General features: G+C 39.6%; 1 protein-coding gene across 4 annotated transcripts in view; it reads left to right on the top strand.

The window, feature by feature from the left end:
- The first annotated feature begins 338 nt into the window (after window positions 1–338).
- Window positions 339–22,498, top strand: part of BTAF1 (B-TFIID TATA-box binding protein associated factor 1) — a 97,008-nt gene continuing 74,848 nt past the window's right edge. The window contains exons 1-6 of one of the 4 annotated variants that reach the window (XM_048858565.2): window positions 339–663; window positions 10,033–10,156; window positions 11,243–11,357; window positions 12,883–13,029; window positions 21,168–21,331; window positions 21,660–21,796. In XM_048858565.2, the coding sequence (XP_048714522.1) occupies window positions 650–663; window positions 10,033–10,156; window positions 11,243–11,357; window positions 12,883–13,029; window positions 21,168–21,331; window positions 21,660–21,796 (701 nt within the window). In that variant the 5' untranslated portion in view covers window positions 339–649. The other 3 variants (XM_048858563.2, XM_048858564.2, XM_048858562.2) reach the window with 3 other exon arrangements.

Below are 22,498 nucleotides of genomic sequence, written 5' to 3'. Positions count from 1 at the left end.
GGGGAAGTGACCTTTCCCGCTCTAGCCCCACGGAGAACGCTGCAGTTGAAGTTATGGGGTTGATGTAAAGTGCCTGACACATTTTGGGGATATTCTCTCCCCCCACGCAAACGGGTACGATCCGTTGTGTAGTGTTCCCTCTACAGCTATGTAAATGGTATGGCCCGCTCCCCCCTCCCCCAGCAGGCGCGGCAAGCTCCATGGTAGAGTCTACTCAGCCCCATCCCCCAACTCTACGCTCCCTCCCTCGCCACTCTTAGAAGCACTGTTCCCATTGGCTGCGGCTCGCCGCTTTTGCCAATGAGGAAGCGGCTATCATGGAGGAAGGGAATAAATACAAGATGGCTGCTCCTATAAAATCAGGCGTTGGGCTTCTCCCCAGCGATGGGCGAATAGAAGCTTTAACCGGTGCTTTGAGGCCGTTCCACTGCTACCACCCACACTGCCACCACCCCCGGGGGCCAGTGGGACTCCGCCGGCAGTCAACGCGCTCAGCCGCTCCCCATCGTTATCCGCTGGGGCCGAGGTCGGAGTGTGGAGCCTGAGAGGCCTAGGCCAGGCCCCTGTATCCTCCTTCCTGGGAGAGCAACGGCGGCCCCCGCCTGCCACCCGCTGCTCTCATCAAACCCGGCCCAGGTTCCCTCTGGCTATGGCGGTCTCCAGGTCGGTATAAGCCCGGAGTGGCGGGGGAAGAGGGCGGCGGCCCATGGACTTCAGTCCCCAAGGCAGCCTCTGGTGTGTGGGGCTGAAGAGGTGACTCGCTCCCGCTTCCTAATCGCCTCCTTAACCTCTTGAGGCCCCAGCGGGGCATTATTCCTGCCCAGCAGCATGCGCCACTTGCGGCCTCCCGTGTGCTTCTGGTGCTGCTGCATGGCCCTGAGCGCGGGCTCAGTTCATAGCATGTCCACCGCCCGGGGCAACTGCAGCCCCAGGAGCAGACCGAAGCCCTTAGCTCAGTAAAGGGCGTGTGGACCCAGACCCCTCCTTCCTGCGATAAGGGTTTTTTCCCCACCCAAGATCTTATACGCACTGTCAAAGGATGTACAGGCCACCCTTAAGTGTTCGTGCCGAAGGCTGGTGGAATCCTGCCACATCAAAGTAGCCCACCAGTGTATTGGCACCGATGATGCCGGCCTCGGGAGTTGACAGGAACCACTTTGCTTTGTCTGCCTCCTAGTATACCAATAATAAAACCATAGACTTCCACACCAAGAAATGATTAGGGAATCCTAGCTCCTAGGTGGTATCTATTTAACATATGTGAATCAGGGTGTGCTGGGGTTTAAAGTGTTTAATTATACAACTTTAGTAAAATATTTGTGTATTATAAAATTGCCTATGAATCTCAATCATCCTTTGAACACAGAAAAACTTCACAACAGGATGCTTCCCCCCCCCCCCCCCCCTTCTAACCATTACCTAGATGTTTTGACAGTGGTGATGAGATTTGGGGATAATCTACATAGATGGTACCTCTACATTTTAAAACTTCTGTAACAAAAGTGGATCCTAATCAAAAGATGTACATTAAGTAGGTAGTGATGTTCATATCTTTGTCCATACATCATCTGGTCTATTAGAATATGTGAATTTCATTCACCACTGAAAGCTGTTGTGAAACATGAATTCAAGCCTGCAATATGGGTGTTTTTGTTTCTAAGAGCAGTGAGGCCATTTGATTTGACATGAGAAGCTTTGAGGTTGACAATGTTTCATGACAATTTTTTGGTTATGTTCTCTACTGTTCCCTTCAAAACAATTGTTTTGTATTGGGATTTTGTCCAAAATTTAAAGCACTAGGAGATTATTTTACCTTTTGCAGTGAAATTTTGCTATCGGATGCCACATGTCATTTCCAACACAGCAGTGTTATAATCCCTTTATTTTGGGGGCAGTCACTGTAAATAATTCTTCTGTTACACAAAAATTATCCTAATTACTTTATTTGCAATGTTGCAGATACCTGGAATATTAAGAATTAGCTGAACAGTAGATATGTATTTTAAAGCCTGGCCTAAAATGAGGATTTACTTCTGTTCCAAGCTTCAAATGCTTGTAATCGAATGTGTTCCCTGTGTAGACAAGTATACAGAAGTAGTGGAGTATTTGTGAGAGACAGTCCAAGAAAAGTTGGTAAGGAATCCCTTCAAGAGCCAGTAGTGCAAAGGAACTACATATTTTGAAACACTTGTAACAGTTTGGCTGTCCCTGTTGTCTCCAATGTTTCAGTCTACATGCAAAAGTGATACTGTATAAGTTTGGCCTCAGCACATTCTTATAATAGCAGAAACATCACACAATGCAGATCATATACAGTAACTCTTATTCTGACAAGTGACCTTTCCTTGAAGTTAAATATAAGAACAGGAGCATTGTAGCAGTCTGTATTACACCTGACAATAGAAAACCATGTTTCCAAGAGTTCTCACTTCTGAACCCAGAAATTTCAGCCTGTTTTCCTTTCGAACTTGTATGAATATATAAATTGTTGGTGTTGATTACATTAGGTTTGGTTGCTTAGTGTTATGGTCTTTACAAGCTTCATTTATCTTAGAGATCTGAACTCTCCCTGTGGATAGTTGTGGTTAAAAGTATGTTTTTTAGATATGTATTAAAGAACCAAGATTACTGTTCAATTTTAACTATAAATGGGGGGAGGGGGTGGAAACAAGTCTGGCTGACTTAATATCTGTCTAGGATAATAGTCTTAGGGAAGTTTCTGGCTAATTTAGTATTAGAACCTTATTTCAAAATGAAATCCTATTCCTGTGTTTGCAGCTGATTTGCTTTTATATTTTCCTATACTTCAAAAATAAGATTGTCAAGTACCTTGCTGTAAATGTGAAGATTAGCTTTGAATGGTGGTTGAATGGAAAAACCTTCCTAAAATCTTGGCTTGTCAAAACTAAACTCTGGACGGATGGTGAGAATCTGTAAACATTTTTTTGTCAAAACCAGATTAGGATCTTATAATGCTACTATAGCTAAGACGCATTTGCTTTGTAAAATAAATAATAATAAAAACATGGCTAGCACTTATGGAATGAAGGAAATGGATTTTTGGATATTAGTCCATGCTATTGGATGAGTGGTGGTGTGTATCACCAGAGTCTACTGTCTTCTAGAAATTTTGTTTGTGGCAGAATCTTTATAGAGTCTGCTGTTTATTTCATTGTCTTGGTTTTTTGGATTTATTTATTTAAAACAAAGTAGCAGAAGCCCCATAACAAAAGTAAAACACAGATTATGTGCCATATCTCCTGAAATAATACACAGACAAGTAGGGGCTACCCAATGGATGTCATCCCCAAGAATAAGTACAAATGGGTGTTTAGGCAAGATAGCCTTCCTCTCAGGAGACAAACACATGTTGCTACAGTGCTCCCTTCTCCAATCTCCAAGAATAAGCCTTGAACAGGGATAATTTGATGGGAATTCTCTTCTCTCCCTGACGTCTCCTTCCCCATTAGCTGTACAGGGCAGTGTATCTGGGTAATAGAATTCTTTCTTAGAAACAACCAGTGCGATAGCAAGAAATTTGTTCTTCCTCTTCTCTCTCACTAGGCTTGTACACAAATGTGAGCATGGTAGGAACCCCTGCTTGAGAAAGGAATTAGGAACTCGTAGAACTGGGTGGCTCAAGACAGGGATTAATAATGGGATACAGCAAATCCTTTCACCTTAAAGTCATTTGCTCAAACCTGCCCCCTGTTATGGTGACAGTCATTATGATGTGGTGATGGTTTTGGTGGTCTTTGTGATTATAGGTTGCCTAGTGAACATTTTCACATCACAAACCACTATCACTGCAAAAAGGACACTATATTCAGTATTGTTGCCAGATTTCAGCGGTGTCTAAAGTGTGTGTTGACATCAAAATTGAAAGGGGACACTGCCAGCTAAAAAGTTAATTAAGGTATTTAACTAAAGTTAAATTTAAGCTGTTTTTTAAAAAATCCCACCAAAGAGCCACTCTAATTTAAAAATTTTAGAGGGAACCTATTTTTCATTTCCTTTTGTATATTCAAAAACACTTTATATATCATCCATTGTTTCTTCTGCTTAGTCAGTCAGTTACCCCTCAGAATAATGGGAAAATCTGCACTACGCTGGGAGGGGAGAAGAAACCTTTTTAAAATAGGAAAATGTGATAGTAAAATCAAAAAAAGTGGCAGAATGACTTTCTAACAGGTATAATACTTGCCCCTATCTTTAACTCACTTCATGAAATTGATTAGATTTCTAGTTGTGTTCATTTGAAATACTTTCTTACCTCACTGGAGAAAATGTGAAGCATTTTAATAAGCAAGTGTGGAGAAGCACAAGCTGCCTGTGCTGTACCTGGTCAGTAAATAAGACCCCAATTTCTGGGTTTTCAGTATAGCATCCTTCAGTTGCACCCCCTCTTCCAGCCCCCCCCCACACAAAAATTGGGACCATAATACAGGACCAATATTCTGAATAGTTACTGAGGATGATCATGATAGTAAAGTCCCTGAGAATGAGAGTGGTTCATATGCTGGTCCTGGCAAGCCTTTATAAGGTGTGAGGCTGTGTTATATAAGAGTTCCTAAGAACAGGCAACCTTGCTGTGGGATCATAAACATCTAAAATTTCAAACCTGTATATCGTTAACAATCTGTCTATATTTATCTCTGTCTCAAGGTAACTCAAAGCCTCCAGTAAAGGCCTGAAAAATCCATGTGCTTGTAGAAACATTGTGTTAATGGGGTTATCAGTTCTGGCAGTATATAAATTTACTTTAAAAAAAAAAATTCCAGCAGAGAACCTTCCAAATGTGAATGTATGCACTGCTGTCTTTTCAAGTTTGCATGTAGTTTCATTGCTGCTGCTCTTCACTTTCCCAAGCAGCAACAGTAGTAGAGTGAAATTGACAGACTGGGGTCAAGTTGATTGCCATTGAAGAGCCTGCAGGTATTGGTGAAAGTTATATTGGTGGGATTCTGATTAGTTTCATCAATACCCCCAAGCTTTAAAATAACAATAAAACTGACCTGAGTCTTGTCAGTTCCACTCTACTAGTATTGCTGCTTGGGAAAGCTAAAGAGCAGCATAGGCAGGCACTCTAGTACTAAAATCTTACTAATGAAGACTGCTAGAGTTGTGGAAGAACACTACTGCCTGGCACTAGCCTCAGGCAGTTGGTAAAAGGATAGAGCAGTGGAACTAACCCCCCACCCCCCATATAACAGCAAGGAGATGTGAAACTTCTCAGACACCTCCTAGTCAAAGACTGATACGAAAGATGAAACTCCTGAACAGGATCCAAGGCTAGAACCCTGATAGGAATTCCAGCAGCTAGAGCTGGGATTCTCACCAGGGTGTTGCCAATAGATTTTGCTGGTATATCTTTTGTATCAGTCTCTGGCTACTAGGTGTTAATACATTTTTGAAGCCCTGTTCTAATACTATTGTGTCATTTTGTTGCTCTTCTCTAACTTTTGCAACGTAATTGGTCATACATATGCTTCAGTTAATTCTGAAGGTGCTTTCTGAGATAGAAAGTACGTAAATGATGAAATTTGCATTGCATTTATAGTTCTAAGAAGGGTCTGTTTTTCTCTGTCAGCTACATTGTATATTGTAGCATTTTGGGTGTGTGTGCGCTTTACATGTAAAGGAATCACCTTATTTGTTTTAATAAGGAATGTCCAGTTCTAACACTGAAGAGGTTTTAGATTGCCAGAGTTCTGAATGAGGCAACTACTCTTCTTATATATTCCTTCAAAACACTACTTCAAAGCCTTAAAACAAGTAACTTACATTTCTTTTCAGTAGATGTTTTGTGTGTTGGACAAGAAATACACTAAACTCTTTATACCTTCTGCTTTCCATTGTGAGATGGGTATCTGTGTGATTGCCCTGAAGTAATACTCCCTTCCTGTTTACTTTTGACTTCTTCCAACTCCCCAAAAATCCCTCTCTTCATGGTCTGTCTTTCAATTTAGGGCTTAGTTCTGCAGCTTGTTACCCATACAACAACTTCTTTTTAGAGGCCAGTAAAACTTCTTGTATGTCTTTGCAGGACTTCACCTTAAAGGCCTGTTTCATTTCTCATTAAGGCAGGGGGACAAATTATAGTCACTTAAATGGGACATGGCTCAGGTCCTAAAATAAGCTTCTTGAGGCAGGGATCTTCCCTACTTATTTGATTGCAAAGTATCATGCTAGCTTGGGGATACACTATGTATATACATGTCTGCCATATACAAGTTATAATTATAAAAATATTTTAAATACAGTTAAGGTTGTACAGTGGAATAGTAAAAAGTAAGGAAATGACAGAGTTAAGGCTGCCTGTGCTTATGCATTACAGCAGTCTTTAATTATTATCCCTTTTTAAACATGTGATCCCTGTTTCATTACGTAAAATTGACGACTTTGTGCCTAACTTAGTTATGTTAAACTGTTTGGAAGATCGCAACAGAATATGTTCTGTTATGACACAATGTGCAAGCAGTGAAGTAAGGAGGCTTGCCTCATTCCATACATTTCTATTTCTCTCTCTACAAATAGTCATTTATATTCCACAATCCCCCAACCTATGAAAAATGAAATTTCAATCAATTACATTTACATGTCTCAGGATTACATTGAATGTGCAGACATCAATTTTGTGAAAACTTTCATTTGTTTTTATCCTATGTTAAATAGGACTTCTTAAAACTCTTTAACTTGGCCATATCAAATTTTCACCAGGACATAAAAGGCACATTTATGGTCTCAGAACTGTATTCCTACAAAACTTAAGTTTCTATCCTCTTCCTGCTTTTTAGTCAATTTAAAAAAAAAAAAAAAGCTTTCTCCCCACTCCTTCTATACTTGAAAATGGCTCAATTTATTTGGGTGAAACTTACAGGGGGAAAAATGTGCTCCTTGTCTCATAAAAGCGTACTAAATTTTAGCACTGTTTTTAAGACCTGAATAACAACCATGTAACATTAAATATAGGCACTGCAATGGGTTATTTTTAGGCAGCATGCATAGTGGATGTATTTGTGTCCCTATCAGTATTTAAAGTTTTTAAAAGGCAACTGCTAAACGCTTACTCTAAAATATTTGTTACTTGCCGTGTGCTGAACCACATATCCTGCATCTTATTTTTTGTGGGAGGCCTGTGGATTCCTTTGGTTTTTGCTTGATACCCTTGTGTGACTACACATTTCTCTAAAATCATACCATTTTAGAAGCTACTTAAGGTGCCATGTACTCCAAAAAGCAACAAAGAAGCACGGAAGGGGACTCATACAGTTCCAAAAACAAAGGACTTTAAAGATTGTGGGCTTCTTTCCTCAGAATGTATTTATAGTAAGAAAGCAGAATCTACAAAACTTTCATTTTATTAACACTTGAACATCCTCCTTTCTTATAGATACTTTTTAAACAAGTATTAAATCAGCTGTCGCAGAACAAATAGAGATACCTGACAAGTTCAGGGAAGTGAACAAGGGCTTGACTTAATTTACTGTGCTATAAACAACATCACTTTTTATTTAAGTGCAAACACATAAAGGGATGATGACTGTTCTACCATTGTATCCGATGAAGTGAGCTGTAGCTCACGAAAGCTTATGCTCAAATAAATTGGTTAGTCTCTAAGGTGCCACAAGGTGCTCCTTTTCTTTTTGTTCTACCATTGAAATTCAGATGTCTTTGGGGAAGAAGGTAGCAGCCACTACAGTTGCACAGACAATGGTTTACGGATGGCAAATGAAGGAAATGATTAAATTGTGAGTGGATGTAGGCAGATGGACTGCAGTTATGTTAAAATTAAGATATCTGTAGAGGGAGGCCACTTCCATTATTTTTTTTATTTTTATGTATATAAAATTCTATTTTTTTCAAAGCAATTCAGAAATATCTTTGCTGTTATTTCTATCTCTGTGCCACTTAAGTTTAGTTCCCAAGTACTCCTTTTATCTCTGTTGCCTGCTCACACTCAAGGCTTCGTTTCTGAGAAAAACACAACACCCTCCTGTTCGGTTGAGAATTTCAGCTATAATCACAAGTGGTGATGTACCTGTGTATTTAAACTGTGAGCTGTTTTGGGGGAGAGTTCTATTGTACATTTATGGTGCTGTTATATATATTAGGTTGCCTCCTCATAGCTGAGGTTACAACCAGATTCCATTAGAAAGCTGTATTTCTAGTTCCACTTCAATGTTGGTTTGGAAAATTGGTTTGTCCTTACCATTGCCTGCTTTATTCTGAAGGCAAAAAAATGTCTGCAGTTTCAAGAGAACTTTTTTTTTCAGATTTTGGTTTGCATTGCAAATAGTTGATTACTCTGATTTTAAATTTTTAGTAGTGTCTCAAGTTTGTCTTCCCATTAGCTCAGAAATGCTTCGGTGCTATCAAAGTAGAAAACCAGATGTAATCGGGCTAAGGCCTGGGCTACGCTGGGTGGCGGGTGGTTCAAACTAAGATACGCAACTTCAGCTATGCTATTTGCATAGCTGAAGTCGAAGTATTAGTTCGACTTACCTGGCTGTCCTCACAGTGGCGAGTCGACCGCGGCGGCTCCCCCATCAAATCCGCTTACTCCTCCTGCTGAGGAGGAGTACAGGTGTCGATTCGGGGATCGATTTATCACGTCTCATCTAGATGCGATAAATCGATCCCGATAGATCACGTGAAGACATACCCTTAGTTATTAACAACTGTGGTGTCTAGCTTCAGGATCAGTCCTATGCCCACTGGTTTCAGTGGGAGTTGAGCTGAAATCTTCCTTCCATTGATGTCAATTGATTTGGGGGCGGGAGGGATTTTTTTTTTTTTTGCCATAACTTAATTGGGAGGAGGATAATGGGGTTAGAGGGGGATGAGAGAGAATGTTCCCCCTTTGTTAAGTTTTGCAGCTTGGGGGGGGGAAAAATCATTCTCCTAGACCTTCCCTGATCTCATAGCTTCAAGAACACAAGTCTCTCACTGGGGTCTAGTTCTGTCTGTACAAACATAGGTGTTACAGAGGCCTGGAGCACCGAACCGCGGCCAGTGGGAGCTGCGATCGGCCGAACCTGCGGATGCAGCAGGTAAACAAACCGGCCTGGCCCCCCAGGGGGCTTACCCTGGCGGGCCACATGCCAAAAGTTGCCAATCCCTGCTCTAAGTGGTGATGGAGTCACATCCCTTGGCAAAGAGATCCATTGATTTGCTTCACAATTAGAAAAAAAACTTATTCGTAAATCACAAACACTTCCATTTATGAAAAATTACTGTAGGAAAGTTTCATAAAGAAAACTACTTATTACAAAGTCCAATCTTTTTGCCTTAAATGTTGCCATCATGATGTCTCTGCTAACAGTGAGGTAAAGTATTATACAGAAGACCTCATGTTGCGCAATACTTGTCGTGCTGTTACTCCTCTGTTTGACAAAAGTACCTCAAAGATTCTATTGGCTTGATGCTTACACATCTGGCTACTCAGCTAGGGGAAGAATGAGAATTGATGACAAAACTGGTATCCAAAAGAAAGGCAGAACTTGACATAATGGATTATAAATCTGCATTTCCAGCAAAAATTTTAATGTCGAATATTAGGGTTATTTCTACTGGAGTCTTGTCCAAATGCACTCGTGTAATAGCACTTCTCCATATCACTGTTGGGATGTAAAGTGTTACTGAAGTTAAAAGGTATTTCTATCCTGAAATAGAGAATTTCCATCCTGTTCTGAGATGAACAACTAGTTGATCATGATTACAACTTTGTGGAACTTTATAAAAAGTGGATAAACTGTAACTTTTGTAATGAAAGATTTTTATTCCATTTTGGATTTGGATTTGATCAATGTTCTGGTTTATTCTCAATTACAAATTCTTTCAGAATGAGTAAACTTTTATTACTAAAAACCATAATTGCAGATCCGTTGGTCTATATCTTGTCAGTCCCCAAGCAACCAACTCCCCTCAAATTGTCAAGTGTGCTGGACGGTTTAATGGGATTATGTTAATGGAGTGAGCCAATCAAATTCTGCAAGTATAATCACGTAGCATTTTTTTTCATATGTGTAGGCTTGATCGTCTCTTCATTTTACTGGACACTGGTACCACACCGGTAACAAGAAAAGCAGCTGCACAGCAACTTGGGGAGGTGGTGAAACTCCATCCCCATGAACTGAATAATCTCTTATCTAAAGTAAGCATTTGTTTCTTAATATAACATCAGAGCCTTGCCAAATAGAGAATTAAAGTGAGAATAAAACTAGATTTATTTTTTTGATACTACAAGGAAGCCTTATTTGTCAGTCTCCTGTTTTTTAGGAGACCACCTAAAAGAATCCCCTAAATATATTGAATACTATTCTGCTTCATTCTTAATTAGAAGACCACTTCCATTAAACAGCTAATTTATCAGCCTTTAGCGTGTCACTTAAGACTGGTTTTCACTGTGTATTCTAGATATGATTAATTCCTACTTCGTTCAACATTTGCTGTAATCTGGAAAGAGAAACTTAACTCTTTTCAGTTTCCCGCTGTTGCATCATTAGTTCAAAACTTAGTTGATCTATGTGTTGTAGGGTTAAAAAGTGATTAGTAGCAGGCTAGATGATTTTAAAGGACTAGAAATGAAATAGAGACTTTCATTACTTCTAGATTTTAATCTGGCCAAATCCAGTTTAAAAAAAGAAACAAACAGAACCACCAAAAGTAGTATTTGTCTGACAGTAGTGGCATCAGAATGATCTCATCTCTGTTTTTATTGAATGGGTATCTATACCACAGTTGATGCTATCATCAGAGTGGCCAGAGTCATGAATATTATTCCACTTTTACCAAAAGAGAGTCCTTTCTGGGGCTGAGGCATAATGGTATTGGTGTAGAGAAGTGTATGCTATCACAGCCCATGTTGGCCTCCTTGGGCAAAAAATTGTGCATTGAGCGTACTTTTCTCAGTGCTCTGAGAAAATACTACTTTTTAAAATCTAGACTAAGTTGAATTAGAATGATGGGACACAACTGTGTTTTAACTACTTGTTTGAGTTTGTTGTACTAGATTATCATTGGTGCTTCTTGTTGAGTAGCATGAATGCTATTGATAATAAAGCAATGTGTATTCTCACTGTTTCTTCCTTGTCCCCGCTGTCTTTTAAATGGAGCCTTTTGATCCATTGCATTTAAAATGATCTTGTACAGCGTCCAGAGCACTGGATGGCTGCTGTACTCATGAAATTAAAATTTATTTCAAGGTTTAGATAACTAATTTTCAAATCTTTCTTTAAAGGTGTTAATATACTTAAGGAGTACAAATTGGGATACTCGCATAGCAGCTGGCCAGGCTGTTGAAGCAATAGTGAAAAATGTACCAGAGTGGAAGCCAACTCCAAGACCAAAACAAGGTGCTTTTAAGTGAACTATGTATAGTTGATGATCACTCTAATGTACACTTACTCTGGTATAAAACTTGTAAAGCAGATTGGAAAAGATTGTCTGACAAGCAGTCTGCATGCTACATATGTCGGGGTCAGCAACCTTTCAGAAGTGGTGTGCCGAGTCTTCATTTATTCACTCTAATTTAAGGTTTTGTGTGCCAGTAATACATTGTTAACGTTTTTAGGTCTCTTTCTATAAGTCTATAATATATAACTAAACTATTGTACGTAAAGTAAATAAGGTTTTTAAAATGTTTAAGAAGCTTCATTTAAAATTAAAATGTAGAGCCCCCCCGACCGGTGGCTGGGACCCGGGCATTGTGAGTGCCACTGAAAATCCGCTTGCGTGCCACCTTTTGCACGCATGCCATACGTTGCCTTTCCCTGACATACACAGAATCCATACCCAACCTCTTAATGGGGTTTGGCTTTATTAACAAGGATAACAACATAAGATTCCACCAAAACTTCTGCATAAGTTTGGCTTCTCCTAGGATTTCATCAGGACTGCTCAGCTCATGTTCTAGACCCCAGAAAATATCCTTCCTTCTCTTTTATAAAACAGGTGGGATAATAAAGCGCCTACCTTACTGAAAAAGCAGAAGTCCATTAATCCTTAAAGCTTTACTGTCAGTTGGGTGTTTGAAGCCTACTGCAAACACTTCCCCCTCCGCCTCCCCACTTTGCACTCTTACACCACTGAACATGTCTGCCTGCTAGAAGGTGGAGTCATGTGTTGTTATTGTGTTGCTTTGGCCAGATATTTCCTGAACATCTCCAGTTAGTTTTCTATAAAAGCCCTGTAAGGCTAAAACTACTAACAACCAGGTCTGTATGTACTGTGTCTCTAATTTTGGAGTTCGTGAAGCTATTTGATCCTACTGATGTTTGGTGGCCCAGTGTAATGGTGCTGTATTATCATGGTTCTTTTACCTGAATGCTAAATACAATTATTGGACAAGTCAGTTCTCCCTTCTGTCTTTTAGGTGTGTTACAAAAGCACAAGACTTTTTTTGTGTGTAAAGTGAAGAAAATAGACTGTACTAATTTTGATTTGGGTACATAAACTTCCTAATAAAGCACATTGGGCTGTAAATGAGCAAGATTTTGTAATTTCAATTAGGGAAGCAAATAATTGATCTACTTTTTCGACCTTGGGTAGGTGCACATTTGTGTTTGAAGTACACAATCTGTGAGCACATCAGGATTTATCAGCCCCGTGAGTCTGCAAATCAGTTTGCACAAAGTAGGCATGTAAATGCACAGCTACCTAAGGTCTGAAAATCAAGCATAAGCATCATCAAGGCAACGTATTTAGACGAATATTTTTATTGACTCAGTTGGATTGCAGCAGGTAGATTCTTCCCTCCATGAGGCCTTTAAACTCACAAATTAAATGGGTGTATTTCTTTCCCACCTTTGCCCCTGCTTCTCATGTGAAAGAGCATTGGTGTTGACGGTTTCCTTAAGTGTATTTTTAATTTCTATCTAGAATCTGATTCAGAAAGTCCTATGGACGATTCATGTGCCAGTGATAGACTGCGTTTTGATAGGTTTGATATCTGTCGACTATTAAAACATGGAGCATCTCTTCTTGGATCTGCTGGTGCAGAGTTTGAGGTCCAAGATGACAAATCAGGTATGTGTTCTATTTAATAGATTTTCCCAGTTATCAGTGTGTGTGTTGACCATATTGTAGGTTGTGACAATCGAGAATCTCCCATACTGCTAGGAAGAAGGTGTGGGGAACTTGCTAAATCATAACTGTCTTTTGGTTTGAATTCTCACTTTAGGGTAGAGGAATGAATTATTACTACACGGCTCTGCTTGGAAAAATAGTTTCTGCTCTAAAGTAGTGGGATTGATTTTTAGTCATTGTCCCAGCAGAGCTATGATAAATGCAGGGGGAAAAAATGAAATAAGGTTTTGCAGTTGAGTTCAAAGGGAAAATGACAGGAGAAGAAAAAACTAAGGTTTCTACAGCAACAATAATTCAGCCACATTGTGCATGTACAGGTTTTCTATTTTTAGCCTAAGTCTATTGTAATATCTGTATTTCCTGTATGTGTTGTAAATGCTTAATATTCCTGCCTTTTTATAAAATCATGATTTTGACAGCTCAACCTTAATGTTGGATAGCATAGTTTGGGGGTTCTCAAATGTTTTCATAGGGTGGACTGCATTTTAACAGAACTTGTGAATGAGGTCTTGCAGACCTCTCATGTAATATTCCTATGACAACCGCAGCATTTCATTATATGGAGGGGAAAAAAAATATCAGGAAAGCTCTTCTTTAACTTTGTTAGTGAAGAATAGGAGCAGGAAATAACTGAGAGGAGCCAGTACCATACGACTAGCCAGCTGTCCAGCAAGTACTCCATGGACTTTGGTGGTCCAGAGACTGGTGGTAGTAAACATGTTGTGGTAGTATCCAAAGGCACCAGCTGGGACTGAGGCCCTACTGTGCTAGTTGTTGTTGTGCAGACGCAGATAAGAGACAATCCGTGCCCCCAGACAGCTTCAATCTAAATGGCACAAAACAGACAAATAAGGAGTTAGGGATTTAATGTTTCTTCAACGTATTCATTTTCTCATACAGTTCTGCTTTGTTAGGTTCATGTGAATTTGTGGGGGTGGGGGGTGCAGTTCTTCTTTAAATTGGAGGTAGTAGTAGGATGAGAAATGGGGAAGTTAATAAGAGTAAGGGGAAAGAGGCCAGTCACTGCTCATTACTTGCCTGACTATGGTCTGCATCCTGGGTTTGGTAGGCATTCTAAAAGAGGTGAGTCTTGAGGAGGGATCTGAAGGAGGATAGGGTAGTGGTTGCAAGTTATATTAGCAAGTTTTTTCTGAGTATTAGGGGTGGCATGAGCATACAGGATGCATAAGGAAGGAAGCTGACTGGTGCACAGAAAAAGGTGGGAGTTGACAGAGTGAAGCTGGGAGTTGGTGTCCTGATACACTACTAGGTCAGCAAGACAGGGAAGGGCTATGTTGTGAATACTTAAAACAGACTTTACCTTAAAAAACAAAGGACAGCACTAATGGAGGGACTCTAAGGGTATTTCTGCATGGCAAAGAAAAACCCACCGCTGGCCCTGTGCCAGCCAACTTGGTTTTGCAGGACTGCTTAATTGATGGGCTCTCCAACCTTGCAGGGTCCTAGAGGCTGGGCTCCAACCTGAGCCTGGAAGTCTACACAACAATGAAACAGCCCTGCAGCCCGACCACATGAGCCCAAATTGGCTGACATGGACCAGCTGCAAGTGTCTAGTTGCTATGTAGACATGCTCTAAGAGGACTAATGTCGTCAGAGCAATGAGCCAGGAAGGTGATATTGGCAGCAGCATTTTGGATGGACTTGAGAGAAACAAGGTTTTAGTAACCAGTGCCAGAATGGAAGATAATAAAGATGCAGATGGTGAGGGCTTAAACAGAGTACTAGCTATGTGAAACAAGAGGAAATGTCAGACTTTAGAGTGATTGTATAGGAAGAAAGGGTGAAATTTAGACATGGCCTGAATATTTGGGTCTATAGATGTGGCTGAGTCAAAGATTTTTATCCAGGTTATGGCCCTGGATGACTAGGAGCATGGTGTTGTCCACAGGGAGAGAGAGAAACAGTTGGGGTGTCTTAGAGGACATGAAGAACTCAGCTTTGGCCTTCGTGAATTTGAGAGTACTGGACATCCACAAATAGGTGCTAGGAAGATGGGCAAAGATACTGGATTGGACGGAGGGTGGAGTGCTCATTGGTAGAAAGGCAATGAACCTGTGCACTTATATGGGTGAGATATATAGGAAAAATGAATTTTTGTAGTTTGTGATGTTAGTTAAATGTTAGGCTTTGATTTTCATACCTTATTAATCAGCACTGGGCAACAGTGACGCTTCTACATTTACTACAGTTTCACATAAGTATTAGAAAATAGGGTGCAGGAGATTTATAATGGATTTTTATTATTAATTATTATTATTATTATTTTTTTTTAAACATTCTTACTCGTAATATTTGGTACCAGCAGAAGGAATTATGGTAAAACTTTCCAAACTTTTGGGTGCCTAAAGTAGGATGACATAGTAGATGGATTTTAGGTGCCTAACTGTAGTCACCAAAGTTTGGAAACTTCGGGTAAATCACTTCCTGTCTCTACTTAACAGGTAGATTCTCAGAATTTATCAGTTACATAGTATCTGTATTTTTGGTTTTAAGTGTGTATGTTTTAAAACTTACACTGCTTTAGCTAACACATTTAAATTGCAAACAAAGTTATTCTGCATACTAATATTCCTCAGAACCAGAAATCACACAATTTATTTTCTCCAAATTAAGTTTCCTTTATGGGTGCTGCATGATGGGTGTCACATAATGTTGTTGTTCCTTGTTACATTAAGTGTAGTACTCAACAGAGTAATTGCTTCTATCTTAAGCTTAAATCTTCATACAAAAGGCACTTTTGTTTACTTCCAGAAATCAATTAGAATGTGAAATCAATATTTTTGCTTCTTTTGCAATTTGGTATCTGGAGTAGACAAATAATGACCTTTTAGTCTCTTTGAATTCCTGTTAGTAAACAAAATACCCTTTATGAAATAAAGTCTTCTAATTTGGTAAGTAAGGATGTATAACGGTTTCAAAACTGTAGGCACACGGGTGTGTGCACCTGCATGCCCAATAAATATGCAGAGTTACCACAGTTGGATGAACAAATGAAGTGTACATATTTGTGTATACAGACTTATTTGCATGCACAGTAGTGGTAAATGTGTGCACTAACTTTCTGCAAAATTGTTCCAAGTTTAGATATTTAGGACCTGAATTTCTAAGCAGAAAGTATCTGATTAGATTGTGTCAGAGGAAATATTACTCCTGAAATGTGAACCACTAGCTCTATGTAAAAATAAGAAAAGGAAATCTGACCACCCCAACTTGTCATGGCAGGTTTTTACAGAATTCTTCATAGAGGCAAAATTTAAAATCTCCTGCTTTCTCCTAGTTGCAGGGTGATGACAGTGTCTTTCCTTTCCTATGTAAATTTACCATTCTTCCAGCTGTTCAGGGACTGTTACGCCAGAACCTATAGCTACTGTGACGGGGCAAGGCCAGATGGCTATAGAAAAGTAGTGGGAGATAGATATATTAGCTCCAGGCTAAACAAACCCCTGGTACCAGGCAGCTGCTCCCGGTCAATTAAGACACCTGGGGCCAATTAAGAACTTTCCAGAAGGCAGGGAGAAGGCTAGGTTGATTGGGACACCTGAAGCCAATCAGGGGCTGGCTGAAACTAGTTAAAAGCCTCCCAGTTAGTCAGGTGGGTGTGCAGGTCAGGAGCTGTGGGAGGAAGTTGTGCTGTTGGAGAGACTGAGTAGTACACACCATATCCGGCACAAGGAAGGAGGCCCTGAGGTAAGGGTGAAGTGTAGCTTGAGGAACTGAGGGCTGCTGTGGGGGAAGTAGCCCAGGGAATTGTACATGTCATGTTTCTAAAAGGTCAGCTACCATAGCTGATACTATTAGGGTCCCTGGGCTGGAGCCCAGAGTAGAGGGTGGCCCCGGGCTCCCCCCCCCACGTTTGCCCCCTGATTAGTCACTGAGGCCGGGAGACAACAGAGACTGTGCAAGGAAGGATAACTTCTCCTCCCCTCCCTCACTTGCTTATGATGAAAATGGCTCAGTAGACTGTGACCCTTGTCTCTAGAGAGAGAGAGAAGGGTTACGTGGAGGGTCACAGTGAACCTCTGAGGCTAGCGAAATCCGCCAGGAAACGCTGGACCCACAGAGGCAAGGATAGAGCTTTGTCACACTACTTTCATCTTGGTAAGATTATGTCCAAAGTCTTCATTTGCAGCATGTGCTATATTAAATTAAAATGACAAACCAATTTTCTGATAAGTGCACTCTTTCTTTTCAATCTACATGAACAATACATATAAAATACTATGTTAAAAGAACATTATTAAGCCTGAGAAGTCAAGCACTCAAAAGTTATGAAATACCAGAATTAAAGTTGCTTATGCACACTTAATTTGACCCCTTATAATACTTATAAGTGCATATGCAGTATTATAAAGTTTTTATCTACATGATCACTTAGTACTTTTTCCCCAGGTCCTCGACTTCATTCAATGTACAGGAGAGAGAGTACTCACTGAATGAGCAGCTGTCCACTGTTTCTTTTTATACTCCTTCAGTGTGTGACCCCAGCCTTGTTTTGCTACATGCCTTCTAAACCCTGCACTGAATAAAGAATTATTAACTTCTTCAGGACAGCTTTTATGGTGCTTATCACTTTAGCATCTGAGTAATTATCCACTTTTTACAAATGGCCAGAGATTAAGGCCAAAATTGTCAAGTATCCAGTAATATTGGGTGACCAACTTGAGATGCCAAGGACCTAATTTTTCAGAAAACTGAGCATCTTTACAGCACTTTAAAGCATAGCTTTCATTGATGTTGCTTTCTCTTTGCAAGTGCTCAATACTTTGCAAGTCAGACTCTGGGCCTCAGGTTGGACTTTCAGGAAAATAAGGAAGAAACAATTAGTATCCACTTGTGAAACATTTGGCTTCAATGACTTGTCCAGCATTTTCTAGGAATTCTGTGTCAGAGAGAAGCATAACATCCAGTTCTCTAGGGTAGCATTCCCCTTCTTCAAGCATAAGAACATCCCCTCTCTCCTTGCAGTTCCTTGCCTCATTATCTATACACCTTTCTCCAAGTGAGATGGGGTGGAGTGGGTCCTACAGACAATACCCTAATTCACCGCACAACCCTGATTCTTCCCGTTAGTGCAGATCTATCCTGTCCTGGTCACACAGCAAGTCAGTGTGGTTGAGCTGGATATAGAACCCAAGACTCCTCATTTCTAGGCCAGTAACCTATCCATCAACTTTGCTGCTTCCTCATTGTGTCTGTTTGTCTGATCTTCATTGATCTTAGGCTCGTAAGAAATTTATAGAGCATCTGGATTTCTGATAAAATATGCCTCTTTATTCCCTCTATTAAACAATGATTTCTAAAAAATAGATGTCAGGTATTTACAGAGTACCCATTCTTAGAAAAATATAGGTGTCTGAATGAGTTGTTTTGAAGTAATTGAGCACCCATTTTAATGAAAAAATTATGTACAGTATATGGTGAATGTTGTTAATCTTGCAAATGAAAGTGAATTGTAGCTTTGAATCTGATGGGTTGTTTTTTTCCTTTTCTTTTTAGTGGATTAATTTACATAGGGTTCTCAGCTATCTGCTATGTTTATCTACAACATAAACCAAGGATTGGTTCTGTTCAATATCTTCATACATGATTTAGATAATGGCCTAGAGAGTACACTTATAAAGCTTGCAGCCAATACCAAGCTGGGAGGGGCTGCAAGTGCTTTGTCCAGATCATTTTGAATTGTAATCATATCCTCCAAACTGAAGAAATGGTCTGAAGTAAACAGGATGAAATTCAATAAGGACAAATGCAAAGTACTCCACTTAGGAAGGAACAATCAGTTGTACACATGCAAAATAAGAAATGACTGCCTAGGGGGAGTACTGCAGAACAGGATCTGGGGGTTATAGTGGATCAGATCAGACTAAATGAATCAGCGTTGTAATGATGTTGCAAAAAAAGCAAACATAATTCCTGGATGTACTAACAGGAGTGTTGTAAGCAAGACATGAGAAGTAATTCTTCCACTCTGCTCCATGCTGATAAGGTCTCAGCTGGAGTATTGTGTACATTTCTGGGTGCCACATTTCAGGAAAGATGTGTCCAAATTGGAGTTATTCCAGAGGGGAGCAACAAAAAAGATTAAAGGGCGAGAAAAATCACCTGTGCGGAAAGACTGAAAAAAATTGGGTCTCTTTAATCTAGAAAAGAGAAGACTGGGGGGCGGGGGCATAACAGTTTTCAAGTACTTAAAAGGTTGTTACAAAGAGGAGGATGGCAAATGGTTTTGTTAACCTCTGAGGATAGGACAAGAAACAATGGGCTTAAATTGCAGCAAGGGGTTAAGGTTGGACATTAAGGAAAAACTCCCTAACTGAGGGTAGTTAAGCACTGGAACAAATTTCCTAGGGAGGTTGTAGAATCTCCATCATTGGAGGTTTTTAAGAACAGGTTAGACAAACACCTGTCAGAAACAGTCTAGTTAATACATAGTCCTGCCTTGAGTGCAAGGGACTGGACTAGATGAATTTTCAAGGTCCCTTCCAGTCCTACTCTGCTGTGATTCTATGTTATGAAAATATTCTGTGAATTAATGTGTAAAAGTACATCAAACATTATGCTCTTGTTGGACAAACATAAATAATGGGTCTGTAGTCTTGGCAGAGTCACTGTATACCTTCAAGATGGTTCAGGACAAGGAAAATGGACTATTCTAGGTAGTGGCAACTGTTTGACTTTCTCTTTTTATTTTGTTGGCTTTTGTAATCACATGTTTAAATGTATGAATTTACAGGATTATGGGCATGGATATAATTTCCCCAAAGGTCCTGGCAATATGAGCCACCTGACTCAGTGTTAAATTGACATTGAAAGGGTGTGTAGGGCCTGATCTCAGCACTTGATAAGTCACTTCCTTTCTGCTTACTGTCTTCAGCTGGCACTTGTCCATCCCTAGTTGTGAGGGCAGCAGTGGCAAAAACCAAAGGTAGATGACACCACTTCAGATTGCTCATTCTAGGAATTTGTAGATATAGGATACGGAAACCAAAGTTTACCCACTAGATTTCTAGGCTTATATGTAGCTTGTGGCCTTGTTCAATTAATTGAAATCCTTTCATTTGTATGTAATCTTGAAGTGCCTAACTGTCCTGATATCTAGTAGCTAAGCACTTCACAAGCTTTAATTAAGCTTTGCAAGTTTCTTGAGAGGTAGGCAAATACCATTATCCTCACTTTACAGATGAGACTTGCACAACTTAACACATGAAGTTTGTGGCAAAACTGAGACTAGATTCTGAGCAGACCCCAGTTCCAAACCCAACCATAAAACCATTTTCCCCTCCTACACAATCCAGCTCTCTATCAGAAGACATTAGTTTGGGGGGAACTAGTATAGAAGAGGCTTGGATACAGTGGTTGGGGTTTTTTTGTTTTTGTTAGGTATTTTTAAACTATCCAGAGAAACTTGGCTTTCGGGCTTCCAACAGGGAAGTAAAGATGTTCACATACTATGTATGGGTCTCTGAGTCATCTTAACTCAGGGATATTAGAAATGTCTCATTCTCTGCATTTTTGCCAGGCCTTTTTGTTTCTCTTTGGGGAAAACTCTTTCCATAAAAATAGGTGCATGTGCAAAATAACAATATTTAATTTTTTTTATTTAGCAAGGCTCCAGTTATTGACAGAGTCCTCTGTGCAATATGGTAACTGCTTGTTCCCTTCCTCCAAAGTGCTTTTCCACAAAATTCAGAAAAATGTTATTTTAAAATCCCATGCATATAATGCAGTTCAGTGAGTCTCATGGAAGCTGTTTAAAAGTATTCCAGAACTTTTCTAGTGAAAGCTAATGCCACTTTAATTAGGTAGCTATATGGTTACAAAAACAGATCTTTATAAGGGTCAGTATATTTTGGGTTAAAAGAAATTTTACAAAGCTTTAAAGTTTCTGTGGCATTTTTGTGTGTGTGTATATATAAGTAAAAAAGTACAGTTGATCTCTGTTTTGTTCTCATAAATTAGAATATTTTAGTTTTACTGTAATTTTTATCAAGTCTTCAGCAGTAAATCTGTTGGACATTTGTGTTTTGAAATGAAGTATAAAAGCTGACCTTTTTTAGGTGAAGTTGATCCTAAAGAGAGGATAGCACGACAAAGGAAACTGTTACAAAAGAAACTTGGACTTGATATGGGAGCTGCAATTGGAATGAACACTGAAGACCTGTTCAATGATGAGGATTTGGACTATACTCCTACTTCAGCTTCACTTGTAAACAAACAACCTGTAGGTAAAACCTCGGGCTGTTTGACTGCAAGGAATAATACAGTGGGTTTGCTTCATTTGTGCTTCTGCCATTGTAAATCATTACATTTTAAATACTAAGTTGGACTTATAATTTTGCTCTGTCTTTCGAACACTTAAATTTCATACATTGCACATTAATCACATTTAGTACAGTGCCAAACTACTGCTCTGGGTTTCAAGTAACATGGGTGCTATGAGGAAGTGAGAACAAGAGGGTGTTTTTTGTTTTTGTTTGCCCTTGGGGTGGGGGAGGGGTGAACTTTAGATACAGGCAGGATTGACATTGAATGGATTCTTATTTTTTTAGACTCTTCAGGCTGCTGAGTTGATTGATTCAGAATTTCGAGCTGGTATGAGCAGTAGACAAAAGAATAAAGCTAAAAGGATGGCTAAGCTATTTGCAAAGCAAAGATCCAGGGATGCAGTAGAGACTAATGAGAAAAGGTACTGTAGCAATTGCTTTCTTGTTTGTTTTCTGGTAACATAGTAGGTTATCGGGCCAGCTCAGAAATTCCCATTCTGGCTTGGGTCTGAGAACTCTTCAATGAATCTTGGTTCCACCTTTCAATAATTCCAGTAAATATATAAACTATTCATACACCATTCTTTATTGCTGCATAATATAGATGTACTGTTGTCCTCAAAAGGCAGTTTCTGTCAGAATACAGTAGCAACAGGGATAGGATAGGATAAACAGCAACCTTAATCATAAATTCAGTTGCCATATAGAAAAACAGGCTAGACGTCAGGTACCTTTCTAACCATCCTAGAATTGTGATGAATCTCTCCAGTGAAACATAACTGTCTTTCAAGTGGTCACTGCCAATAGCCCTAACAGTAAAACATTAGTTATAAGAATTTTGTTGTTTTGTGCTTTACTTTAATAACCACAATGAATCCAGGTCTCTAGTTAACCTTTATCTGGGAACCTTTCTGTATATAATGTAATATATTGCATCTGACATTCATGGTGGTTATTAAGGACTTGATGGTACTGAATTAAAATCATGGATTTATGAAGATCAGTAGAGGGTAAATTTTCTCAATCTGTGTTTATTTCTCCAACATACTTATAGTATGTTTTCCTCTCAGTGATTTGTACCAATGGAATTGTCCACTACTGTTACGTTAATTTAAAAAAAAAAT

The sequence above is a fragment of the Caretta caretta genome, chromosome 7, assembly GCF_965140235.1.
Source record: "Caretta caretta isolate rCarCar2 chromosome 7, rCarCar1.hap1, whole genome shotgun sequence".
Lineage (NCBI taxonomy): Eukaryota > Metazoa > Chordata > Testudines > Cheloniidae > Caretta > Caretta caretta.
The sequence above is the reverse complement of the archived record's forward strand: the minus strand, read 5'-3'. Positions and strand labels throughout refer to the sequence as shown.